The sequence below is a fragment of the Chlorocebus sabaeus genome, chromosome 2, assembly GCF_047675955.1.
Source record: "Chlorocebus sabaeus isolate Y175 chromosome 2, mChlSab1.0.hap1, whole genome shotgun sequence".
Classification (NCBI taxonomy): Eukaryota; Metazoa; Chordata; class Mammalia; order Primates; family Cercopithecidae; genus Chlorocebus; species Chlorocebus sabaeus.
In genome coordinates this window covers 35072011-35091346 of record NC_132905.1, presented here as the reverse complement: position 1 = coordinate 35091346, position 19336 = coordinate 35072011, and the positions used below count along the sequence as shown (strand labels likewise).

General features: G+C 44.3%; 1 protein-coding gene and 1 long non-coding RNA gene across 4 annotated transcripts in view; one reads left to right on the top strand and one right to left on the bottom strand.

The window, feature by feature from the left end:
- Positions 1–366: 366 nt before the first annotated feature.
- On the bottom strand, positions 367–3597 carry LOC140710287 (uncharacterized). Its single transcript, XR_012091294.1, has 3 exons — positions 2736–3597; positions 2328–2388; positions 367–1170 (listed from the first exon to the last, which is right to left on the bottom strand). It is a non-coding gene; the product is annotated as an uncharacterized lncRNA (long non-coding RNA).
- A 10271-nt stretch (positions 3598–13868) lies between these two features.
- DNAAF9 (dynein axonemal assembly factor 9) overlaps positions 13869–19336 on the top strand; it is a 163959-nt gene continuing 158491 nt past the window's right edge. Inside the window, exon 1 of one of the 3 annotated variants that reach the window (XM_008019482.3) lies at positions 13869–14054. In XM_008019482.3, coding sequence (XP_008017673.3) covers positions 13972–14054 — 83 coding nt within the window. In that variant the 5' untranslated portion in view covers positions 13869–13971. The remainder of the gene's footprint in view (positions 14055–19336) is intronic. The other 2 variants (XM_037990852.2, XM_037990851.2) reach the window with 2 other exon arrangements.

The following is a 19336-nucleotide window of genomic DNA, read 5'->3' as shown; positions in this document are numbered from 1 at the left end:
CCTGGGCAACAAGAGTGAAATTCTGTCTCAAAAAACAAAAGTTAAAAAAAAATTTTGTAGAAACGGAGGTCTTAATATGTGGCCCTAACTGGTCTTCAAGCAGTCCTCCCACCTCAGCCTCCCAAAGTGCTGAGATTACAGAAATGAGTCACTGCACCTAGCCTCTCCATGGAAATTGCCATAAAATGTAAATTATTTGTCAAGGGAAAAAAATCTGCTCTGACAGTTAATGTGGGCAAGTCACGTAACCTTTCTGAGGCTCAGTTTCCTTATTTGTATAGTGGAGATAATACCTCATTCTTACCTTATAGAACTGTTGTATTAATTATTTATTGCTTAATAACAAATTACCTTCAAATTTAGTGACTTGTTACAACATACGATATTTATTATCTTAATCAAACAGTTTCTGTGAGTCAGGAATTCAGGAGCAACTTAGCTAACTGGTTCTAGATCATGGTCTCTCTGCAGCCAAGGTATCCACTGGGGCTGTGATCAACTGCAGCGTTGACTGGAGCAGGAAGATCTGCTTCCAGGATGGTTCAGTCATGTGACTGACAAGTTGATGCTGGTTTTTGGCAGGAGGCCTCAGTTTCTCACCATGTGGGCCTCTCCATAGAGCTGCTTGAGTGTGTCCTCATAAAATGGCAGCTGCTTTGTCTAGAACAGATGATGCAAGGGAAAGCACAAGGAAGTTGCATATGTCTTTTATGACCAAGCCTTGGATGTCACAATGTGTGCCATACTCTACTGGTAACAGGCCAGGCATGATTCAGTGTTGGGAGAGGCTATACAGAGGCATGAACACAGGACTTGAGGATCACTGGAGGCCACCTTGGAGGCTGGCTACATAGAGGATGACATGAAGTGTGCTTAGTGTGGTTTTGAACTATAGCTTTTATTATCACTCAGCTTCTGGACTCCCTTCACAAATGTCATTTCTTCTGAGAAACCCTCTATATCACCACAGGTAGTTATGAAATAGCCTTGCCAAAAACAATCAAAGTGGAATCTGTACAGGCTTTTGTTATTTTCCAACTTCAAGATCCTGATTTGAGGCATTGGAGGAAGAGGAATTTTTACCTCTGGTAAAGTCTCTTGGCTGGTTCAGGCCTTCCTACCTCTCTCTGTTCCCATATCATTGAACATCAGAGCCAGCCATGCTCTCCTCTAAAATAAATGAAAAGTAATAATAATAAATTAGAATTCAAGAAAATTAAAATCTGCTGCACAAAAGACACTTTTAAGAAAATGTAGTTGGGCATGGTGGCTCACGCCTGTAATCCCAGCACTTTGGAAGTCCAAGGTGGATGGATCACCTGAGGTCAGGAGTTCCAGACCAGCGTGGCCAACATGGTGAAACCCTGTTTCTACTAAAAATACAAAAAATTAGCTGGGCATGGTGGTGCATACCTGTAATCCCAGCTACTTGGGAGGCTGAGGCAGGAGAATCACTTGAACCCGGTAGGCAGAGGTTGCAGTAAGCTGAGATTGTGCCATTGCACTCCAGCCTGGGCAACAAGAGCAAAACTCCGTCTCAGACAAAAAATAAATAAATAAGAAAAGAAAAGAAAATGTAAATGCAACCAATGAGAGAAAACATTCCCAATGCATATATCCAGGAAAGGACTCAGAAATAAAATAAAATAAAGAACTCCTTTAACTCAGTAATAAAACACAAACAACCCATTTTTTACATGTGCAGAGCACTTTAAAAATATTTTATAACAGAAGATATTCAGATGGTAAATAAGAATATGACAAGATGCCCAACATCATCAGTCATTAGGGAAATGCAAATTAAAATCACAATGGGACACAAGTGCATACGCAGGAGGATGACGAAGGTTAAAGACTGACACTACCAAGTGTTGCTAGGGTCTCACTCTGTGACCCAAACTGGAGTGCAGTGGTGCAATCTTGGCTCACTGCAGCCTCTGCCTCTCAGGCTCAAGTGATTCTCCTACCTCAGCCTCCCAAGTAGCTTGGATTACAGGTGCATGTCACTACCACCCAGCTAATTTTTGTATTTTTAGTAGGGATGGGGTTTCACCATGTTGCCTAGGCTGGTCTTGAACTCCTGACCTCAAATGATCCACCTGCCTCGGCCTCCCAAAGTGCTGGGATTACAGGCATGAGCCACTGCCCCAGGACCGAATTCTCATACACTTCTGATGGGAGTGTAAAATGGGGCACAACCACTTTGAAAAACTGTTAGATGGTTATCTTATAAAGATAAACATACATGTACCATATAACCTAGCAATTCTTCTCCTATTTACCCAAGAAGAGTGAAAACATATGGCCACACAAAGACTTATACATACATGTTTTATCGGAGTTTATACACAATATCCTCAAACTGGAAACAAGTCAAATGTTCACCACCTAGTAAGTGGACAGACACATTATGTTATGTTTGAACTATAAAATATTACTCATTATCAATAAAAGTAAACAAATTATTGATACATATAGCATAATGAATGAATCTCAAAAATCAATATGCTGATTCCATTTACATAAATTTCAAGAGCAGACAAAACTAATCTACAGACATTAAAATCAAATCAAGGGCTGGGTGTGAAGGCTGATGCCTGTAATTTCAGCACTTTGGGGGACTGAGGTGGTAGGATCATTTGAGCCTAGGAGTTTAACACCAGCCTGGGAAACACAATGAGACCCCATCTCTACAAAATATTTTTTAAAAATTTGCCAGGCATGGTGGCACTCACCTGTGGTCCCAGCTACTTGGGAGGCTGAGGTGAGAGGATCACTTGAGCCTGAGAGTTTGAGGTTATAGTGAGCTATGATTGTGTCACTGCACTCCAGCCTGGGCAGCAGAGCAAGATCCTGTCTCAAAACAAACAAACAAACAAAAAAATGAAATCAGTGGTTGCCTGGGGTTAGGTGAGGGATTTGACTGCAAAAGGGTCTTGACTTTCACGTGTGTGTGTGTGTGTGTGTGTGTGTGTTGTTATTTTGTTATTATTTTTCATTGAGAGTCTCCCAGAACTTTCTGTGGTCATGGAATGGCACTGATTTGGGGAGAAAGTGGTAATAGTTTCACAATTGCATACATTTGTCAAAAATTGTCAAATGAAATATACGTTTTATTAAAAAGATTTTATACCTCTGTAAAAAAAAGATTATTACCGATTTTTTTTTTTTTTTAGACGGGTCTGGCTCTGTGGCCCAGGCTGGAGTACAGTGGCATGATCTCAGCTCAATGCAACCTTTGCCTTCTGGGTTCAAGCGGTTCTCCTGTCTCAGCCTCCTGAGTAGCTGGGACTACAGGCACATGCTGCCATGCCCAGCTAAATTTTGTATTTTTAGTAGAGATGGGGTTTCACTATGCTGGCCAGGCTGTTCTCTAAATCCTGACCTTGTGGTCCGCCTGCCTTGGCCTCCCAAAGTGCTAGGATTACAGGCATGAGCCACCGTGCCTGGCTTGTTACATATTATTTTAAAAAGATCATTGTTAACGATTACATGCAATATCTCAGATCATCCACTAGTAGGGTTACCAGATTTAACAAATAAAAATACAAGGACTCAGTTAAATTAGAATTACACCTAATTGCCTATGCACATGTATACTGATATAAAAATTATTACTTGGGACATTCACTAAAAGTATTTCTTTGCTTATAGAAAATAAATTATAAGTATCTGAATTATATATTTCTCTATTTTTGACCACTGTAATTAAGATTCTTGATTTTGAAATTTGCCTATAAAATTCCTTGTAGATATAATCTATAGTTATTTTCATTGTAACATAGCTTCAACAATGGTAACATCTAACTTATTTCAATTGTCCATTGAACATTCATTAGTTAGATAACATGCTCAACATTAGCAATATGAGGCTACATACTGAATGATACGGTTTGGATCTGTGTTCCCACCAAATCTGAAGTCAAACTGTAATCCCCAGTGTTGGAGATGGAGCCTGGTGGGAGGTGATTGGATCGTGGTGGTGGTTTAGCCCCTTGGTGCTGTACTCATGATAGTGATTGTGTACTCTCAGGATTTAGTTGTTTAAAAATGTGTAACATCTCCCCTCTTTCTCTCTTGCTCCTGCTCTAGCCATGCAAGATGTGCCTGCTTCTCCTTCACCTTCTGCCATGATTATAAGTCTCCTGAGGCCTCCCCAGAAACGGAAGCCACTATGCTTCCTGTAGAGCCTGCAGAACTGTGAGCCAATTAAACTTCTTTTTAAAATAAATTACCCAGTCTCAGGTATTTCTTTATAGCAGTGTGAGAAGAAACATTCGGAAAATTGGTTCCAAGGAGTGGGTCACTGCTGTAAAGATACCTGAAAATGTGGAAGCAGCTTTGGAATTAGGTAATCAACAGAGGTTGGAAGAGTATGAAGGGCTCAGAAGAAGACAGGAAGATGAAGGAAAGTTTGGAATTTCCTAAACACTTGTGAAATTGTGACCGGTTGGGTGCGGTGGCTCAAGCCTGTAATCCCAGCACTTTGGGAGGCCGAGACGGGCGGATCACGAGGTCAGGAGATCGAGACCATCCTGGCTAACACGGTGAAACCCCGTCTCTACTAAAAATACAAAAAAAAAAACTAGCCGGGCGTAGTGGCAGGTGCCTGTAGTCCCAGCTACTCAGGAGGCTGAGGCAGGAGAATGGCGTAAACCTGGGAGGCAGAGCTTGCAGTGAGCTGAGATCTGGCCACTGCACTCCACCCTGGGCAACAGAGCAAGACTCCGTCTCAAAAAAAAAAAAAAAAGAAAAAGAAATTGTTGTGACCAAAATACTAATGTGATACAGACAGTGAAGTCTAGGCTGAAGAGGTCTCAGATGGAGATGACGAATTTATTGGGAACTGGAGCAAAGATCACTTTTATTATGTGTTAGCAAAGAGGTTGGATGCATTGTGCCCCTACCCTAGGGATCTGTGGAACTTTGAACTTGAAAGTGATGATTTAGTGCATCTGATAGAAGAAATTTCTAAGCAGTAAAGCATCCAAAATGTGGCCCACCTGCTTTTAACAACCTATGCTCATATGTGTGAGCAAAGAAATGACTTGAAACTTGAGCTTATATTTAAAAGGGAAACAGAATATAAAAGTTTGGAAAATGTGCAGCCCATTTTCAGGGGAGGAATTCAAGCAGGCTGCATAAATTTGCATAAGAAAACAGAAGCCAGGCGGGTTGTGGTGGCTCATGCCCATAATCCTAGCACTTTGGGAGGCCAAGGTGGGTAAATCATTTGAGGTCAGAAGTTCAAGGCCAACCTGGCCAACATGGCAAAACCCTGTCTCTACTAAAAATACCAAAATTAGCTGGGCATGGTGGTAGGTACCTGTAGTCCCAGCCACTCAGGAGGCTGAGGCAGGAAAACTGAAAGAAGCCAAGTGCTAATATCCAAGACAATGGGAAAGAGGCCTCACAGGCATTTCAGAGACCTTCTTGGCAGCCCCTCCCATCATAGGCCCAGAGGCCAAGTATGGAAGAATGTTTTTTTTGGGGCCAGGCCCAGGGTCCCACTGCCCTGTGCAGCCTTAGGACACTGTTCCCTGCATCCCAGTCACTCCAGCTTTAGTCACAGCTAAAAGGGGCCCAGGTACAGCTCAGGCTGCTGCTTTAGAGGCTGTAAGCCATAAGCCTTGGTGGCTTCTATGTAGTGTTAGCCCTACAGGTGCAGAGAGTGCAAGAGTTGAGGCTTGAGAGCCTCTGCCTAGATTTCAGAGGATATATGGGAAAACCTGGATGTCTAGGCAGAGGCATACTGCAGGGGTGGAGCCCTCATGGAGAACCTCTACTAGGGCAGTGTGAAGGGGAAATGTGGGGTTGGAGCCCCCACACGGAGTCCCCACTGGAGCATTGCCTAGTAGAGCTGTGAGAAGAAAGTCACTGTCTTCCAGCTCCACTAGGCAGTAGAATGTTAGATCCACTGATTGCTTGCACCCTGCACCTGGAAAAGCCAGAGGCACTCAACAGAAGCCCATACGAGCAGCCTCAGGGGCTACACCCTGCAAATCCACAGGGGTGGGGCTGCCCAAGGCTTTGGGAGCCCACCTCTCATACCAGTGTGCCCTAGATGTGGGACATGGGATCAAAGGAGATTATTTTGGAGCTTTAAGATTTAATGACTGCGCTTCTGGATTTCAGACTTGCATGGGGCCTGTGGCCCCTTTTTTTGGTCCAATTTCTCCTTTTTGGAAGGGGAGTATTTACCCAATGCCTGTACCCCCACAGTATCTTGGAAGTAACTAACTTGTTTTTGATTTTACAGGTTCATAGGTGGAAGGGACTAGCCTTGTCTCAGATGACACTTTGGACAGTGAACTTTTGAGTTAATGATGGAATGAGTTAAGACTTTAGGGGACTGTTGGGAAGGGATGATTATATTTTGAAATGTGAGAAGGACATGAGGTTTGGGGGGGCTGGGGAAAAATGATGTGGTTTGGATCTGTGTCCCCACCAAATCTCATGTCAAATTGTGATCCCCAGTGTTGGAGGTGGGGCCTGGTGGGACACGATTGGATTGTGGGGATGGTTTCTCAAGAATGGTTTAGCACCAAGTCCTTGGTGCTATACTTGTAATAGTGAGTGCTCATAGGTTTGGTTGTTTAAAAGTATGTAGCACCTTCCCCTCTCTCTCTTGCTCCTCCTCCAGCCATGTAAGATGTGCCTGCTTCTCCTTTGTCTTCCGCCATGATTGTAAGTTTCCTGAGGTCTCCACAGAAGCAGAAGCCACTATGCTTCCTGTACAGCCTGCAGAACCATGAGCCAATTAAGCCCCTTTTCTTTATAGATTACCCAGTCATTCCTGTACAGCCTGTAGAACCATGAGCCAATTAAGTCTCTCTCTCTTTTTTTGTTTTAATAAATTACCCAGTCTTTCCTGAAGTGGCAGGTCCATAAAATACAGAAAATAAAAAATACCCAGTCTGAGGTATTTTTTTATAGCAGTGCAAGAATGGACTAATACACAGAACATATTCTAAGATAAAGTTAACAACCCTGAAAATTGCTCTTCCAATTTGGTTCATTAAAGCAAATACCATCTTTCATGGCACAACTTGATTTTCTATTCTTCAGGATTGTTTCGTCTCTTGATCAATAACTTAAAAATGCTGTCCCCCAACAAAAAAGAGCATTATCATTTTCTATTCCTTTTTTCTTCAACACTAAATATGAGGATTCCACTTGTTCCCATGCTAGAAGAGTATTCAGTAATATCTATATAAGAGAATAAAATTCTTGGGTGGGCACGGTGGCTCATGCCTGTAATCCTAGCACTTTGAGGTCAAGGCAGATGGATTGCTTGAGGCCAGGAGTTTGAGATCAGCCTGGTCAACATGGTGAAACCCCGTCTCTACTAAAATTACAAAACCTTAGCCAGGCATGATAAAGCATGCCTGTAATCCCAGTTATGTCAGGAAGCTGAAGCACAAGAATCGCTCGAACCCAGGAGGTGGAGGTTGCAATGAGCTAAGATCATGGACTCCACCGTACTCCAGCCTGGGCAACAATGAGTCTTTGTCAAAAAAAAAAAAAAAGAAAAAGAAAAAAAAAGAAAATTCTTGATGGGTTGAAATCCATTTCAAAAGGTAATCATGATAAGTGCTGTAATAATTATTCACTTCAAGTCAGACTTTTTCTTGTTCATAAGTAATGTTGTTCCTTTTAAGAACAGCCTTGACACTTAAAGGGTTACATTTTTCTTCATCAATTATTCACTTAATGCATTCAAGACTTCCCTTAAGCACTGGAGTATTTCAATAACACTGTTTGCTCTTTTTTCATTTGCATAACTCTATTACTAAAAAGCTTTCCCTCAATGGGTTACTTCAAAAGTCAATAAGATATTTGGGGATCTTTTCTTTCTCTCTCTCTCTCTCTTTTTTTTTTTTTTTTTAGCAAAGAGAGATGAGGTCTTGCTCTGTTACCCAGGCTAGAGTACATAGGTCACAGCTCACTGCAACCTTGAACTCCTGGGCTCAGGCTATCTCCCCACCTCAGCCTCCTGAGTAGCTGGGACAACAGGCATGTGCCACCATGCCCGGTTAATTTTTAAAATTTTCAAATAGAAATGGAGTCTCACTATGTTACCCAGACTAGTCTGGAACTCCTGCCTCAAGGGATCCTCCCGCTGTGGCCTCCCCAGTAGCTGGTATTATAGGCGTGCCACCGTGCCTAACCTGAGAGCTTTTTCTTTAAAATTAAAATATATTTTCAGTACTTCAAATAAACTGAGGAGTCTCTCAAATCCATATGTTAAAGAATGCTGGCTATGTGTGGTGGCTCACGCCTGAAATCCCAGCATGTTGGGAGGCCAAGGCAGGTGGATCACCTGAGGTCAGGAGTTCGAGACCAGCCTGACCAACATAATGAAACCCCATGTCTACTAAAAATACAAAATTAGCCAGGCGTGGTGGTGCATGCCTGTGATCTCAGCAACTCAGGAGGTTGAGGCAGGAGAATGGCTTGAACCCAAGAGGCGGAGGTTGCAGTGAGCTGAGATTGTGCCACTGCACTCCAGCCTGGGCAACAAGAGTGAAAGTTCATTTCAAAAATAAAAATAAAAAAAGAGAGAGAGCGAGCTAGCAGGTTTTTGAATGCAAGAGAATTGAGGAATACTAAATGCCAACAAAATTACATAAATATCTTAATTGTTCAGTTCAAATATTATAAATGCTGACATAAGAACAATTTCAGGACAGTTGCTTCAGAGGCAATGGAAAGGACATCATATGCTGTTTGAGCAGCATTATGCAGAATATGAGCACGACAGTCAATAGCTTCCATAGAATCAGTCAAGCTTTACTTCAATTTTGAATAAACATTGTGCAAACATCTACCAATATTTTATTTGTATTATTTCCATCAAAAGCTCTACAGTTTTTAATAACTCCTAATTCATTAGGAGAATCTCTGCAACAATTTGCTCATTTCTGAATCTCATCTGGAAGGGATTCTACACAAAATAGCCCCACGAGCAACCCTTTTTCACAAGAAAACTATTGCATAAGCAAAGGAAAAGCTTTTCTTCACTGTGGTTACTCATATCCATGGTTATGCTATAAAACAGTGAGGCATTTAGAGCTTTGATAATCACTGCAATAGTAGTAAGTGGAGCCATTACATCTCAAATTATTGCAGTAGATTTTGTCCCGGCATTTGAAAATTTGCTTGCAATATTGGCATTAGAAAATACTACTGGTAGCAGTATGTTCAAAGAGTGACTTGAGCTGAATGATGACAACAGATAGTGTGGGAGGCCATTACAACTTTGCTGTGATTATTTTATCTTCTCAATCTGAATTTGTCTTTAAAATTTGTCATTTTATCCATTCCTTTGGTACAAAAATCACGTATCTTTTATGCTGAGCCGTTAGTATGTGCTGATTTATGTCTGACTTTCCACCATTTTCAATGTTGAATAAACACTTACATACCACACAAAGAGCTGCAAATGGATTTTCCCTCCTTTAATAAATATACATTCTTCAGAAAATTTGTCATAAAATTCACTCTTGCAATTTGGCATTTGTGGATTCAAATATACACAAATAAAAAAATGGGTAACACAATTGATTTTCAACAAGGGTACCAAGACAATTCAATGGGAAAAAAATAGTATGTTTAACAAATGGTCTGAGACAAGTGAATAGCCACATGGAAAAGAATGAAGTTGGATCCCTGCCTCACCTCATATAGAAAAATTAATTTGAAATTAATCAAAGACCTAAAATGTAAGAGCCAAAATTATTAAACTCTTACAAGAAAATGTAAGAGTAAGTCTTCATGACTTTGGATTAGGCAATAGTTTCCTAGTTATGACATGTAGAGCACAAACAACAAAAGAAAAAAATTGATAAACTGGATATCATTAAAATTTTAAAGTTTTGTGTTTCAAACAACAATATCAAGAATGTGAAAAGACAACCCACAGAATGGGATAAAATTTTTGCAAATCATATTTCTGATAAGGTACTTGTATCTAGACTACATAAAGAGCTACCACAACTTAATAAAAGGATAAGTAACCAAGTAAAAATCGTCAAAAAATTCGAGCAGACATTCCTCCAAAGAAGAGGTACATGCCAGGTACAGCGGCTCACGCCTGTAATCCCAGCACTTTGGGAGGCTGAGGCAGGCGGATCACCTGAGGTTGGGAGTTTGAGATTAGCCTGACCAACATGGGGAAACACCATCTCTACTAAAAATACAAAATTAGCTGGGCGTGGTGGCTCATGCCTATAATCTCAGCTACTGGGGAGGCTGAGGCAGGAGAATCACTTGAACCCAGGAGGCAAAGGTTGCGGTGAGCTGAGATCACACCATTGCACTCCAGCCTGGGCAACAAGAGTGAAACTTCCTCTCAAAAAAAAAAAAAAAAAAAAAGAAGAAGAAGAAGAGGTACAAATGGCTACTAAGCACACAAAGAGATGGTTGACATCATTAGCTATCAGGCAATGTAAACCAAAACCACAATGAGATACCACTTCATAACCTCTAAAATGGCTATAATAAAAAAGATAATGAGTATTAGGGAAGATAATGGAAAAATTGGAACTGACATATGATGCTGGTGAGAATATAAATGATGCAGCCACTTTGGAAAACAGGTTGACAGTTCCTCAAAAAGTTAAACATAGAGTTATCATGTGATCCAGAAACTCACTCTTAGATCTCCAAGGAAACAAACTGTATGTCCACACAAAAACTTGTACACAAATGTTAATATAGCATTAGCTACAAAACACAGCAAAAAAGTGGAAACAATCTGACTGTTCATTAACAGATAAATGAATAAGCAAGATGTGGTATATCCATTCAATGGAATAATATTCAACCATGAAAAGGAACAAAATTCTGATACATGCTGCAACATGGATGAACCTTATAAACATTATGCTAAATGGACGAAGGCAGTCATGAAAAACCATATATTGAATGGTTCTGATAACATGAAATGTCCAGAATAGGCAAATTAAAAGGTTAGTGGTTTTCTAGGGCTAGGGTGGTTGGGGAGAAATGGGAAACGACTGCTAACAGGTACAGGATTTTCCTGTTGGATTGACAAAAATGTTCTAAAATTGATTGTGGTGGTGGTTGCACAAATCTGTGCCTATACTCATTTTTTTTTTTGAGACAGGGTCTCACTCTGTCCTCCATGTTGGAGTGCAGTGGCCTGATCTCAACTCACTGCATCCTAGACCTCCCAGGCTCAATCGATCCTCCCAACTCAGTCTCCTGAGTAGTTGGGTCTACAGACACATGCCACTATGCCTGGCCAATTTGTGTGTGTGTGCATATATGAAATATATTTTGTACATATATTATATAAATATAATATATATATTATAAGCAAATATATATATAAAAATATACATACACAAATACATATATAGAGAGAGATGAGGTTTTGCCATGTTGCCCAGGCTGGTCTCAAACTCTTGGGCTCAAGAAATCCACTCATCTTAGCCTCCCAAAGTGCTGGGACTGCAGGCGTTCATCACCACGTCCAGCACCGTTGAATTGTTTTTAGAGCTGATTTTCAGAGCTTTTGCACCGATGGGAAGTTATCTCTAAATAATGGTCGTTACTTGTTCATGACTCTGGACTTGAGCTAAAAAACTGATCGCTGCAAGCATAGAAAGAATTGAGAGAGTTGTATTTGATAAATCTCATGATGGTGTCATTGCATCTGTCATAAGTCCAAACTCATACCAAATGGAATTGAATCTTGAGCTGTGAACTTTGAACTCGGACAAAACAATAAATTGAACTCAATAGCTGATGCAAAAAAAAAGTGAATTTCTTCTCTGCTTGCAAGGTACAGCTGTACTTGTAAGGTACAGCCTCTCTGAACAAAGCCAGAGCTGATCTTATAAAAGGTTTTGAAGGCCGGGCGCGGTTCACGCCTGTAATCCCAGCACTTTGGGAGGCCAAGGCGGGAGAATCACTTGAGGCCAGGAGTTCAAGACCAGCCTGGCCAACATGGCGAAACCCTGTCTCCACTAAAAATACAAAAAATTAGCCAGGCGTGGTGGCACAGGCCTGTAATCCCAGCTACCTGGGAAGCTGAGGCACAAGAATCACTTGAACCAGGAGGCAGAGGTTGCAGTGAGCGGAGATCATGCCACTGCACTCCAACCTGAGCAACAGAGCAAGACTCTGTCTCAAAAAAAAAGAGAAAAAAAAGGAGCTTTAAAAAAGGACAGGCGCGGGGTGGCTCAGGCCTGTAATCCCAGCACTTTGAGAGGCCAAGGCAGGCGGATCACCTGAGGTCAAGGGTCGAGACCAGCCTGGCCAACATGGCAAAACCCCGTCTCTACTAAAAATACAAAAATGAGCCGGGTGTAGTGGCGGGAGCCTATAGTCCCAGCTACTCGGTGGGCTGAGGTAGGAGAATCGCTTGAACCCGGGAGACAGAGGTTGCAGTGAGCCGAGATCGCACCACTGCACTCCAGCCTGGGCGACAGAATGAGACTCAGTCTGGGAAAGAAAAGAAAATGGTTTTGGAAACATTCGCCTTCAGGGATTGGCTGTCTTTCCCAAGCAAAAGTGTGGAGCGAGTGACTGACTCGCGGCTGTGTGTGTGGATACTGGAGTGCGGCAGTTGAATACCCACTGACTTTCCGAAGCCTGGTCGCTGGTGTCAGGCACTTGTTGATTGGCTATTGTCGCAGGCCTAGAGCGGTCACTGATTGGCTGACTTTCAGAAGCGTGAGGTTGTCATTGATTTACTAAGAAGCATAGTTACCGGAGTGAGGCTATCGCTGATTGGCTGATTTTCAGAGCTGTTGCACCGACAAGAAGTGATCTCTAAATAATAGTGGTTATTTCTTCACGGCTCTGGACTTGAGCTAAAAAAGTATTTTGCTTTCTTGAATATGAAAGACAAGCCCTTTAAATTCCTACTCCCATCTGGTCTTCCCTCAGACAAACCTGAAGGAGACACCATAGGGATTGTCCACATCTTCATTAGTGAAGGAAGGATTTTCAGCCAGTGTTGTAATTTAAGTCATCTAGCACGAATTACTGTGGGAGAAAAATAGCTCTAATTATTGCAATTTATTGTAAAAAGATTAATATAGGACATTTAAGGCATTCCGACAAGGTCAACAAAGGACGCAGGACAATAGTCATTAAATACGTCCTGTATATACAGGACGCCTGGTAACTATCAGTGAAGTATTTCCCAAGTTTCTTATACATGTCCCTGCAGAAACCGGTAGAGCTAGGATCTTAACAGTAAAGGTTATAGGGGTCTTCTGGGATCCTGTGCGCCTCTAACGCTCATGCTCTGCGCAGGGCTGGGTGCGCACTGCTATGCTAACCCGAGGCCAGCTAGGAATCTACCGGACGTTTGAAGGGTGGGTGCGGAATTGATGAGCAGGAGGCGGGAAGACACCCGTTCCGGAGAGTAGGGAAGCGAGCCGGGTGCGGAGGAGGAGCGCTGGACCCCGGCGCCGGAGCAGAAGACTTCGCTGGAGGCGGGGGCTGGCCGGGCGGGGCGAGGCGGGGCGGGGCGGGCAGAGCCGGAGGGGCGGGGCCGGGCTGGGAGAGGCTCCGCCCCCGGGCGCGTCAGTGTGCGTGGCCGGGGGGCGCCGCGCAGAGCCCCGCTTTATGATGTCGGGCTTGAGAACGAAGCAGGGCGGCGCTGTGGCAACCCTCACCCTGCGGACACGCGCTCCCAACATCCGGCCCGGCGGCGTCGCCTCTTAAGAAGTGGGGTCCCTGTGGCAGTGTGCCGACCCCCAACTCCAGCCGCTCCCGACGCCCCCATCCACTCTCGGTGCGCGCGCTCCCCTCCTCGCCCCCGCCCCCGCCCGCGCCCGCGCCCGCGCCCGCGCCCCCGCCGGGCCCCGCGCGCCGCGCCCCCTCCCACCTGGCACGCCCTGCCGCCCCGCCCGGCCGCAGCCAGCCTGGAGCCGTTGCGGGCCACAGAGACCCTCGCAGCGGCACCGTCCTCCTCCGCCGCCCGCCGCCATGGACGTGTACCCCCCGCGCCGGCTGGGGCTGCCCCGCGCTCGGTCCCCTGGCGGCTCCAGCCGCGGGTCACCCTCCGTCAGGTACGCGGGGCAGAGGCAGCCGAGGGTCGGCCGGGCGGGGGATGCGGGCTGTCGGGGTCCGGCGACGCCTCTCGCCGCAGGGCGTGGTGCGACATGGCTTCCTCGGGACAGTTCTTTCCTGAACAGCTCGGGGAGAAATGTTTTCCCAGGAACGGCGCCCTCTGTAGAGGGCCCACCATGGCTCCCCTTTGGACAACCCTGCGACGGTTTCCCCACAATGGCTCCCAGACAGACAACCCTGTAACGGTTTCCCCACAATGGCTCCCCTATAGACACCCCTGCAGCGGTTTCCCCACAATGGCTCCCCTATAGACACCCCTGCAACGGTTTCCTCACAATGGCTCCCAGACAGACACCCCTGCAACGGTTTCCTCACAATGGCTCCCAGACAGACAACCCTGCAACGGTTTCCCCACAGTGGCTCCCAGACAGACAACCCTGCAACGGTTTCTCCACAACGGCTCCCCTATGGACAACAGTTCTCTGTGAAGACCCTGGTATGACGTCCTCACCCCCATAGAACGTTTCTCCCAGGAAAGATTCTTCTACACAGAACCCCACAGAGGCTTCCCTATAAATGACTCACTCGCCTTCCCCATGGAATGTTTCCCCCAGAAACTGCTACCTCTAGAGAACTCACACCTCCACACACACAGTAGCTCCCTTGTGTAGAATCTCTAAATGGATTACCTAGAAAGCCCCCTGTCGTGGGTCTCTAGAGCCTTTGCCCTTGACAACGGCTTCCTTAAAGAGTGTCCCCCGCCCCCTACGTACATAATGACAGCATCTCCCCTATTGCGCGTATCCCCAGCTCCCCCTGCTTCAGCCTGCATCGCGACGCCCCCTCACTCCACAATAGGGAGCTCGGGTTGGGAGGAAGTAGAGGTATTAGGGACGCAGGAGGAAAAGCTGGGTAAATGGGGGAAAGAGGCTTAGAGCCCCCGAAAGCGGCGGGCACCGGGCCCCTTACCGTAGAGACACAGTCCCAGGCTACCTCGGTATGGGGAGGGGGTGATCGTGGGGAGGGTTCCCCGCCCCCTTTAGATATAGGAAGATCCGTTTCCGATTTCTGTGCCCTGTGCCTTTGGTGCTGACCTTGTTAGTCTGGGCATTGTTTGTGATGGAGCTGTTGTGGGGCGCCGGCGCAGTGTGGAGGTTGGAATGATGGAGGGGTTGCAGCAGAGACCTTTGAGAGGGAGAGGGAGAGAGAATGCGAGCCATGAGCTTTGGTACCTCTAAACTATCATTAAAACAAGAGAGGATTTTGTTGTTTGCTTTTTCTTATTCTAGCCACATAGCAAAGCAAATGTTGTATTGTTCCTTTGAAAGGAGGTTGCCAGTCTACCTGTTAGAACAGCTTTTCTTATATTCTTGTTATGGTACTTAAGGCATATGTTTTAACTTTGCTTGCTGATCTGTTTTTTGGGGTTGTTTGCTTTAACTAGACCAAATTATTGCAGAACAAGGGACTGATTCTTAGAAACCTGTTTCTTTTTTACTTCCCTGCATTCCTTTCCACATCCCAGAGTCCAATATATGTTTGTTGAACAAATAAAGGATAGGGAAGATGGGAGGTAGATACCAATGAAGCATTGCATTTAGGAGTCCTAAATTGCTTCAGATCTGTCAAGTGACATTTTTGAACTCCTGCTCTGCCCTTCAATGTAATTCCTTGTGGGCTTTACAGTTCCAAGTTTAACTGCTTGTGGTAACCATCTCCAATCCTTTGCAACATTTCTGCCAGTTTCACTGTCTGAAGCAAAGTATTTGAACTTGTATAGACATTGCATAGGATACTTTAGAACAGCCATCCATTAAATCTAGGCTCTATGTAGACTTGAGGTTTATCCCAGATTGTCTTGCGCTTAGGAGTTTGGATATGAGTCTATTGAGACCTTTAGGGGGAAAAAAATCATCTCTACTTTAGAATCCGTCTCTTAACTGCTGCCTTTCTTGTTTTTAGTAGCATGACTATGTGTTTTTTATTTATTCTTTTAAAGGTAGTGATTCTGGCCGGGCGCGGTGGCTCAAGCCTGTAATCCCAGCACTTTGGGAGGCCGAGACGGGCGGATCACGAGGTCAGGAGATCGAGACCATCCTGGCTATCACGGTGAAACCCCGTCTCTACTAAAAATACAAAAAATTAGCCAGGCGCGGTGGCGGGCGCCTGTAGTCCCAGCTACTCAGGAGGCTGAGGCAGGAGAATGGCGTGAACTCGGGAGGCGGAGCTTGCAGTGTGCTGAGATCCGGCCACTGTACTCCATCCAGCCTGGGCAGCAGAGCGAGACTCTGTCTCAAAAAAAAAAAAAAAAAAAGGTAGTGATTCTATGTTAACAGAAGTATGCTGGCTCACTTTACTGATCATACCCCCACTCCAAATCCTCTATCAAGTGGTTTGAATGAAACTTGTTTGATTTCAGACAAGGATTAGTGCAAGGAACCCCAAGGCCTAGCTGCCCAATACCTTTGGTGAAAGAAATTTGCTGAAGGCTTCCCTCCTTTCCCCACTTCTACATGATTGAACGTGCTTTTCTTGCCCATTCAAGCCTTTCCCTTACTCTTGACATTGAATGTTTCTAGCACTTTCCTGTCACCCATATATGGCTTGGCTGCTGACTGCTGAGTGATGAAAGGGGCAAACCTAACTGGTGAAGCGACATTCCTAAGACCCATAGATAGTTCTGCAAGTGTATGGTTCTAGCACGGTAGTTCATTTTCACAGATGGAGAATGGAGATGAAGAATTAAAATATTGTTGCTCAGAATTAGAGGCTTCTCTTTAAGTATGTGATAATCATCAGTGTTACCAGGTATTTTTGGTTTCTGTCTCTTGAGCATGTAGTAGAATTGTACCTGCTTGCTTCTTTGAAGTTAGGTGTGGCCTTGAGAGTTGCTTTTGGTCAGTGAAATGCGTGGGAATACTGTGTAGCCTTTCATGGTACAAGCTTCTGTTGTGTAGTTTTCCATTCTCTTTCCTTCTGTCATGGTAGCTGTTGGGGCTGCAAATGGCAGCCACCCATCAGTTGAGGCCCCAGAGTGAGCTTCCAGGTGATCTGTGCTTGACAGGTAGGTTGAGCAAGAAGTGAAACACCACTGGGATTTTGGAATTATTACCAAGGTATAAACTAACCTATCTGGACCAATGCTAAGGAACCAGTGGAAATCTAGCTGAAATATACTTTCCTACTTCAAAATGTTTTTCTGTAGAGGGATCTGTTCCTGCTTGGGACTTCTTTAATAGTTTAAATTTCACTGTTTCTTTATATAAATAATGCAACAAGTACTGTGTTAGGTGCTGTAGATTCAGATAAATACGGCAGTCCCCTGCCCTCAAATAACTCTTGTAAATGGGAAGAGACAATAACAGTAAAAATCATAATATAGAATGGTGAGATATAAGTACTGAGGAAGAAATAGGCCCGAAGGAACGATAACACAAAAAGGCCTCGTCGGTTTTTGCCTCAGCTGTTGAAGGAATGGAGTTGCCATTTATTAGTGTTAAGAACACTAGAAGAAGAAAAGACAGCATAGCAGTGCCTTCCGAAAAGTTCTGAGAGAAAATGGTTTCCTACCTCTGAGGTGGGAGAATAATCGGAAATAGATATCGAAAGCTGAATGAGATTGTTGATAGTGTGATGAGAATAATCAGGCTGGGCACGGTGGCTCACACCTGTTATCCCAGCACTTTGAGAGGCCGAGGCGGATGGATCACCTGAGGTCAGTAGTTTGAGCGTGGTGGCGGGTGCCTGTAGTCCCAGCTACTCAGGAGGCTGAGACAGGAGAATGGCGTGAACCTGGGAGGCGGAGGTTGCAGTGAGCCGAGAACGCGCCACTGCACTCCAGCCTGGGCGACAGAACAAGACTCCTTCTCAAAAAAAAAAATTAACTAGGCATGATAGTGGGCACCTGTAATCCCAGCTACTCGGGAGGCTGAGGCAGGAGAATCACCTGAACCCGGGAGGCGGAGGTTGCAGGGAGCCAAGATCGTGTCATTGCCCTCCAGTCTGGGCAACAAGAGTGAAACTCCATGTCAAACAAAAAAAGGACTAATAATCGACAATTAGATTCGATAATGTGGAGGTCGTTAGTGACCTTGACAAGAACAGTTTTGGTGCAGTGGGTTCAAGAGAAAATGAAGCCAGTCACCTGTAAGTCAGCTACTCTGAAGACTGAGGTGGGAGGATCCCTTGAGTCCAGGAATTCAAGTCCAGTCTGGGCAACATAGCAAGACCCCTGTCTCTCAAAAAATAAATTGGTTAATTTACAAAGGAGAAAATGAGAGGAGAATTGAAGACACTGAATATAGACAGTCATAGTGATATTCTTTTGAGGATGGTTATAAGGAGAGCAGAATAATGAGGCTGTAGTTGGAAGATCATGAGGTTTGAGTTCTTTTTGTTTTTAGATGGGCAGACATTATAGTATGTTTGTAAATTGATGGGCTGATGCAGTAGGGAGGGACAATTGATGACTAAAGAGAAGAGACACTTGCAAGGGTGAAGTCCTTGAGTAGGTAAGGTGGAATGGGATCTAGTACGTAAATGGCGATGTTGGCCTCAAGTTAGATAGGAGCAATGCAGACAATTCGTTGGTGGCAGATTATGTGAACCCAGATGCTGGTTGGTGAGAGAAAGTGGAAGTTCTCTTCTGATTACTTCTGTGTTCTCAGGTAAATAAGAAGGAAGGTCTTCAGCTAAAAATGAAGAGAGGTGTCGGATTCATCCAAGAGAATGGGGAAGAATGAGTTGAAAATAAGGAAAAGTTTTAGAATTTCTAGGCAGCACCTAATGCCCATTTGATGTCTGTAGTTATAAACCTAGGTGAGACCCTAGTTAGCATAGTTGTATGCTTTTCCTGCAGCTGTGTTGAGCTGCTTGGATGTGGGCAATGTGGAAGGGAATAGCTAAAGTAGGGTAAAGGACACCACCATTGGAAGTGGGGGAATCAAGGCACTGAGAGGTAAAGATTGTGGTGAATATTGAGATCATCATGAATTAACAGAATGACCTAGGGATCTGTAGATGTCGGTAACAGGGAGAGATAGCAAGTAGTTATTGTTTGAAGACATGAAGAAATGATAAAAAAAAAAATACATTTCTTAGAACCCAAGGACATACATTTCCAGATTAAAAGGACTTGCCAAGAATCTACCACAATAAATTTTAAAATATCCATGCCAATACCACATGATCTCACTCATATGTGGGTAGAATCTAAAAAAGTTGATCTTGGCCCTGGTGGGAGGATTGCTTGAGCCCATGAGTTTGAGACCAGTCTGGGTAA